This window comes from Cannabis sativa, chromosome 6 (assembly GCF_029168945.1).
Source record: "Cannabis sativa cultivar Pink pepper isolate KNU-18-1 chromosome 6, ASM2916894v1, whole genome shotgun sequence".
NCBI classification, from domain to species: domain Eukaryota; kingdom Viridiplantae; phylum Streptophyta; class Magnoliopsida; order Rosales; family Cannabaceae; genus Cannabis; species Cannabis sativa.
Window position 1 is genome coordinate 63,543,226 of NC_083606.1, and position 7,429 is coordinate 63,550,654.

The 7,429-nt window shown below is 28.9% G+C and overlaps 1 protein-coding gene across 1 annotated transcript; it reads left to right on the forward strand.

Moving 5' to 3' along the window:
• Positions 1–2,471: 2,471 nt before the first annotated feature.
• LOC115725677 (uncharacterized) lies at positions 2,472–5,914 on the forward strand. The gene is made up of 3 exons (XM_030655262.2): positions 2,472–3,227; positions 4,805–4,880; positions 5,347–5,914. The coding sequence occupies exons 1-3, from the start codon at positions 2,751–2,753 to the stop codon at positions 5,484–5,486; spliced, it is 693 nt and encodes a 230-aa protein (XP_030511122.1). The 5' UTR covers positions 2,472–2,750; the 3' UTR covers positions 5,487–5,914.
• The last annotated feature ends 1,515 nt before the right edge of the window (positions 5,915–7,429 follow it).

Genomic DNA, 7,429 nt, shown 5'->3' on the forward strand with positions numbered 1-7,429 from the left:
CTTGTAAAAATCGAGAGTTTGTATTTTCTAATCCTTAAACTCTTTACTTTACAAGTTTGATTATTTGTCATAATATATTGCTTGCCATATTACTTGCTTTTATTTGATTAAGTGGCTAATTGCTTAATTTTGTGTTAAAAGTTTTGATTTACCGAAATTAGTATAAATTTCCAATGCACCCCCCTCTTGGAAACATATCTTGGGCTAACACTTATCTCCAAATCTTTGAAGCTTGTATTGGAGAGACCGTAACTAGATGAGGACGGACTAGCACGGAGACGAGGATGATCCTCGTATAGAAGTTGAAGCAGATCCTGGTCGATGCGATGTTCGCTTCCCCAAAACTCACTAGATTTCATCTACAAAAGGTAGGACACAAGATGAGCATTTGGCCGGGCTAACGAACAGAAACATGTTGGTTGTACTGACCAGGTCCGATAAAAAAAAATCAAAAAATAGAAATTTTGCATGATATTGAGGTTTGCAATCTAGAATTTTAAAAGTTTGAATTAAAGGTTGATTTTCACTAAACCCCGAATGGGTAAGTGAAAGTGAATATCGTGGAGCCGAAATCAAAACGCAGTTATGATCTACCAATGTGATTAAGCATAGTCAAGATTTCAAATTCCTAAACCTAAATTTTCTATGGTTTTCCTAGAATAAGTTCAAGAACTATCAAGTTTTTTGCAGCAGAAACTCAAAAAATCTAATATTCAAGCATATAAGAGGAAATAAATGAAGAACTTACTCATTGTTCGAAGATTTAGGTCTGCTCGGATGATGCTAGTCGGTGTTTCTTGAGAATTCTTTGAAGGATTTGAAAGAAAAAGGTTTCTTGCTCTAACTCTTCAAAAACAAAAATGGCTAAAAGTGGTTGATTAAGGTTTTCAGCCCTATTTATAAGCAGATTAGTGAGGTAAAGTGGTCATTACAAATTTTAAATACCTCGAGTTTCCCCCAAAAGTGTACGCTGTGCACTCAATTACCTAAAGGACAACCGTCGAAATGTGCTAATTCTGAGGCGTGGTTCGAGGGACCTATTAGTCAGCATTAATGAGCCAAAAATTGAAGAGACCCTTGGTCATAGTCACATCGGATCATCAACCGACACTTCGAACACATGCCACCTGTTTTAGATAAGGGTCCAAACCAAGTGAAGTCCACATGCGACCACAAAGGTCCTACGCAGACTTGGGGGGCAAATATTATCCTATTTTTTGCACTATGACGTGACTGAAAACATAAGTGAGACGTGTCCTGCATTCCTCGCATCTGGGCGGAAATGAATATCCCGAACAGACTTCATATTATACATCTGCATGTATGCTTCTAATTACCCGAGCATGGTGGAAGGTAGATTATCCGAGCAGGAGCAAGTTTGGCTTTCTGAATTACTTATCAAGACTTGACTACTTCAGAACGATCTCGTGAAGTCCAAGCACGAAGATAATCCCTACAATCGTGGGATTGAGTCAGAGGAATATGGCAACCTATTCTAATTTCTTATTTTGTGCATTGTAATTATGTAATGAATACTCTTTCCTATTTTATACATTGTAAGCAAAAGGAAAACTTTCCCTGCATTAAGGCCCTATAAATAGTGACTTAGCTTCACTGTGAAAGGGATCGAAAGAATTGCTTCATAGAAAGATCTAAGAGAATTACTCAGAAATTTCATTATAAGAGCTTTGAGAGAAAACACTTTGTTCTTTGTTCTCGAGTTAATACAATCTAAGGGGAGTAAGTTATTACCACACTAATGGGGTCGAACCTCTTCAAAATTTGGTGTTCTTTATTACTTATTGGCTTTTGCTCTATTTTAATTATATTCTAATCGCTTAATAATTGACTCACTGTCATTGACTAAAAGCGAGATCAACATAATATATATTATATGATCATATTTTTATGTATTGAAAGTTAAAATATATACAAATATTTGATTGAATATGTTAGATAATTAGGTGTGTAGAAAAAAAAAAAGATTGATCGAGTGAATCCGTTGACCCGTCCAACCCGAATCCGCCAACTCAAAATCTACCAACTCGTAACACGTGAACGAGCAAATTCGGGTTCATTTTTTTCTTCACCCGAAACCGCCAATCAAAACCCGCCTAATATTCAGCTATAAATTTGAGGGTATATTAAGAAAGCCGGTTACCAATAAACACATTTTTAGAAATTAGATCATCATATTCGATATATTCTCTGTATATTAATAAAAATATGTGTGGTATAAATACACATATCTCAATTTAATACAATTTTGTCGTTATAACCCCTTCATATATATTACCCATTTGGCATAATTTCCTTCCACACATAACACATACATAAATTGCGTCTAATCCTCGAAAGAAATTTTAATGGAAATCTTTGTACGTTTTACATTATATGCATGACATGGCACAAAGTGACAACAGTATTTAATTGTGAACAATAAGTAAGAGAAAAGGACAGGAAGATGAAGGCATTGAAAATGGCAAGGTACAACAAATAAAGAATTAGTAATATTGCCACCCAATTCCCTCTGTTAGATGAGTCATAAAGACTGCATGTTAATTTCTCTTACACATAAATCCATCATATTATATCCTCACACTCACTACTTCTACCACTCCTAAACTCTTTATTCATTCTCTAAATACCCTTTTGCCTATATTACAAACCCTTCTATTCACTTTTTCTTCATAATATAATAAAGTGTTATTGTTACATCTACTCTCTTTCCAAAACCCTACCAAATAACAATGAACATGAAAGGCATGACCAAGAAGAAAATGGGGGGATTTATGTGCCACTCTCCTGCCGCAACCGCCGTCTGTATGACTCCCGATTCGCGCTCAGCTATCGTGCCCGGCCGGAGACTTGTTCCGGCCGACCGTTATGTTATCAACCCTACTACTAATAATAATAGTAGTAGGGATCATCACAATGGGAGATTATTCACCACTGCCAAGTACTCTAGACTTGTTCATCATCAACAGGATCATCATTCTCATAGAAATTTGATGAACAACAAGATAAGTAGTACTACTACTACATGTACTAATTCGGTTGTTAATAATAAAAAATCAGTCGTTTTGCCTAATTATTCCTTGATCAAGGGCTCATCACAAAAAGCTTTGAGGATTAATATTAATAATGGTGATCATCATCATCATCAGCAAAGACCTCCCAAACCACCACAACTTATTATCAATTCAGTTCCTGATAATGTATTCCAGGTAATATTGCCGTTATAGTTCGTTTTTCTTTTTATTTTTTATTATCACACACAATGTATGTCATATTTATGAAGATAAGAAACCAAAAATCATATTTATTTGACACATACACACTTGGTTCTGTTTTTCCTTTACTTTTTTTTGGTACTCCATTTATATAAATTAATTCCATCCGTTAAAAACATTGATGATAATATCGTGTATATATATCTTACATTTAACTTTGTACATTATGTCAGCAGTTTTGAAGTGGTGATGCCTTGCAAGCTTAAACTTAGTTTTGCTTTTTTCACTTTAATTTGGTCACTTAATTATTGTTTGCTCAAACCAATTAATATGTTTGCTATGTGAGCGTTACTGTGTAGCTATTAATCGGCAAAATTTTAATTATTTTTAATAATAAATTTTGGCTACTGCATATATATATTTACATTGAAAGAAGCATATATTTTTATTTACCAACATTATTGATTAATAGTGTGCAGTTCTAACTTCTCCTCGTCTTCTAAAAAAATAATTTTAATAATAAATAAATTTAATTATATGAATGTACTATTTATTTTAATTATAGGCTAATGATTAGTTAGTCATATATTGTATGTCATAATAAGATAATTATGTATATATATTGTACCATGCTATATAGTATATATACCTATATTCAATAAAATAATTAGTATTTTTATTTTCAACTTTTTACATTATTAAATTGTGTTCTTTATAGTATATAACTCACTAAAAATATTCTTCAAAAAATAAATTTTATAGTAATGTATTTCAATTTGTATTCATTTATTAATATTATTATTTACTAATTTATTCATTTTACAATAAAATTTAACAGAATATAATAAAAGAATTATATTATTATAAAAATTATATTTCAAAAAATATTATTAATAAACCGTATACTATAAAAAGTTTATACAATAATACTAATTATTCTATACAATAATATACATATGGTATGATAATGTGGGGCCAAAAATGAACGTGGCATGAGTACTATATATTATATGTGACAACATGAAATAATTACTTGAAATGTGATATCTCTCTAGTCCCTTCATTTTGTTTAAAAAGTATATATATGTCATTGATATTTATGATTATGACTATTATGATTTATATAGATGCATACCCATAAAATAATTAATTATTACTCATTAATTATACATATGCAGACGACAATATATGGTTCTTAAAGACAATAACAATGAAAAACTATAGTACTAAACGTCTACATTTGGTCATATTAATTAATCAATTGATTATGAGTTAATAGTATTTATTTAATTTTTTTAACACAGATTTATTTATTTATTTATTTATTTTTGCTACAATCAATACGAAAGTAGTCATTAAATACTTATATTGTTCACAGTTGAGCACGATGAGAAGTCATTTTCATTGATTTAATGCTAAATTTTGTACATTATATTTTTATGGTCTGTTGTAATGGGTGTAGCTAATTTTTAATAATTAACATTGCATTAAAAAAAATTACTATTTGGTATAGGATCAGTATATTAATATATTTATATATGATAACGGTTGAAGCTTGGTTTATTTTGCAGGTGGTTGTAATGCGAGTTTCTCTTCACTGTCAAGGATGCGCTGGTAAACTCAAGAAACATCTTTCTAAAATGGAAGGTATAACTTTATTTTCAAAATACTCGATCACTAATTATTTTTAAATATATGGATTTAGAAATATTGAATTAATACTCATTTAAAAATAAAATAAAATCAAATAATGAATTAATTCTAAATCATGAATTCTGTGACGAATAAATTTAGTTTTTACCATTTGGTCTGATTTAATTAATTTTAGTCATTTATTAATGTTAGATTAGATCGGTTTTATCAATTAAATATATTTCATGTATATTTTATTTTAAGTATAATAACGTGAAGTTTAATTATTTAATATTTAAAATTAACTGTTAATTTGATCTAATCAAATTAAATATTTAATATTTAGGATCAATTATTAATCAATTTAAGCACAAACACACACAAAACAACACTATAACGGAAACCCTAAAAGTAATGCATGATTTTGTTGTATATATAAATAAATTATTATTATTATTTGCTGGTGTGGAAATTATTTCAGGAGTGACGTCGTTTAGCATAGAGCTGGAAACGAAAAGGGTAACTGTGATGGGACACGTGTCACCCGTTGGAGTATTGGAGAGCATTTCTAAGGTTAGAAGAGCAGAATTCTGGCCCTCTGCATGTTCTGCTGCCGAATAGTTATTTTAACTCTAGTACTTCTTTATTAATTAAGGTTTTTCAAACTTACCCCCAAAAATATGGAACCCATTATTATTATTATATATTTATATTTTATAGGAGAGTTCTGAACTCGAAGTTATATAAATATGTTATATCTAGATCTGATCATCATCTCATCAACTGACTCAGAAGGAATTTTAATATTTATATATCTATATATTTATAAATATTTTGAAGCTTTGCATGCATTCTCCTTTATTTGTAGGGTAACTATCAGTCCCCAATTGAGTTTAATGTTAGGCAAAATGGTCCTATCTCAAAATAAAAGCTAGGTAGAATAAAAAAATGGGTAGGTGATGTGAGAAACTTTGATCATCATGTGTGATGACCAGCTTGAAGCTGTATTGATAGTGAAATATATTATGCTAAATATTTTTCTTTTTTAATTTTGTAATCATATTTTTAGTAATTAATTAATTAAAGTATCTATATAAAGGTAATTGGACACCTTTGGTTAATATTACCATTTGAGAATGATCATTCTTATACTAATTGAGAAGATTTTCTTATTTTCACATATGTTCATGGGATTGTTGTAAATTGTGTAAGTTTGAAAAGATGCATTGGTTAAATTGTGTTTTTTTGGCTATGAAGAATATGGCTTGTGCGAATGAGTGTCTATATATTTATAGATGATTATGTTTAGTGATAGAGACTTTAATTTATTAAAGTTAATTAACTTTTTAATTGGATATATGCTGTCAAAATACAAAAATTTAATATAAACATAACAAAAATAATAGTTAATTATAGTCAATTTACAAATTATAGTAAGGTGTATATATGTCACCACTTGAGTCTTAGACCGTGGTAAATATGTAATATTTATAATATTTGTGATTAAAGGTCACACTTTAACCCTTGTAAGATAATCCTTATAAAAAATCTTTTAATTTATATCACAAAATACTTATTTAAAAATATTAGATTAACTCTAATACCGATAAGAAAATACTAGTAACAAATTGAGGATCATTCATTAATATATAAAAAAAAACAATAATATTCTCACAATTATGTAGTCACTAAATAGATAGATTTAATAAGTCAATAAAATACCAAAATAATATCTCACATCCATCATTCTTCATTTCTAACTAGTACATAATTAATTTAAGTCATCCAGACCATCCATTTCAACTTAAATACAAAATCAATTTCATTAGAAGTTTAATAGGTAGAGTAAGATTGAATTAATAACGGCTTTCTTTCTCAACGGTACCATCCCGATCTACTAGCATCAAATTGAGTTTTTAGAATGGAAAAAAATAGAGAATGAGCTTATAAAGCTTAGTAGGAAAAAAAGGGACATTTTTATTAATGCACATATAAAATATTTTTATTCATTTTTACGGTTTTTTAAGAATCATTTCATTAATACACAATTTATAATTTCTCTTATAAAAAATGTGGTTCATACACAATAAATACATTATAAAAGAACGCTAACCGAGCAATATATTATAAAATAACTTATTATCAATCATTTTTAATTCATATGAGTATTATAATTAATATTATATTTATATATAGTCATGTATATATTTTATGTGATGATTATCTGTACTCAATATTTATATATGCTTATTTACATAAATAAATATACAACACTGATTGTTACGTATACTCAATAATTATATAAATAATGACTATTTTAAAAAAAAAAAGTGTTTAGGTGAATTTTGGAAGCTGACGTTGATACCGCCACAAGATTTCAAACAGGATAAGTTAAAAAGTACTACTTTTATTAATTAATTAATTAAATTTACCTCTAATTTTATATTTAATTGAAATATTGTACTCAAAATACTCTGATATGAGAGAGTTACATGGAAAGTATCTTGAAGTGACAGGGGCGAAATTGGTACAAAAAGTAAAAATAATAGACTTTAGAAAAGAGA

Coding starts and splice junctions, on each gene's coding strand:
- LOC115725677 (XM_030655262.2), top strand. CDS start 2,751: ATGAACATGAAAGGCATGACCAAGAAGAAAATGGGGGGATTTATGTGC. Junction 3,228..4,804: donor TTCCTGATAATGTATTCCAG/GTAATATTGCCG, acceptor TTTATTTTGCAG/GTGGTTGTAATGCGAGTTTC. Junction 4,881..5,346: donor ACATCTTTCTAAAATGGAAG/GTATAACTTTAT, acceptor AAATTATTTCAG/GAGTGACGTCGTTTAGCATA.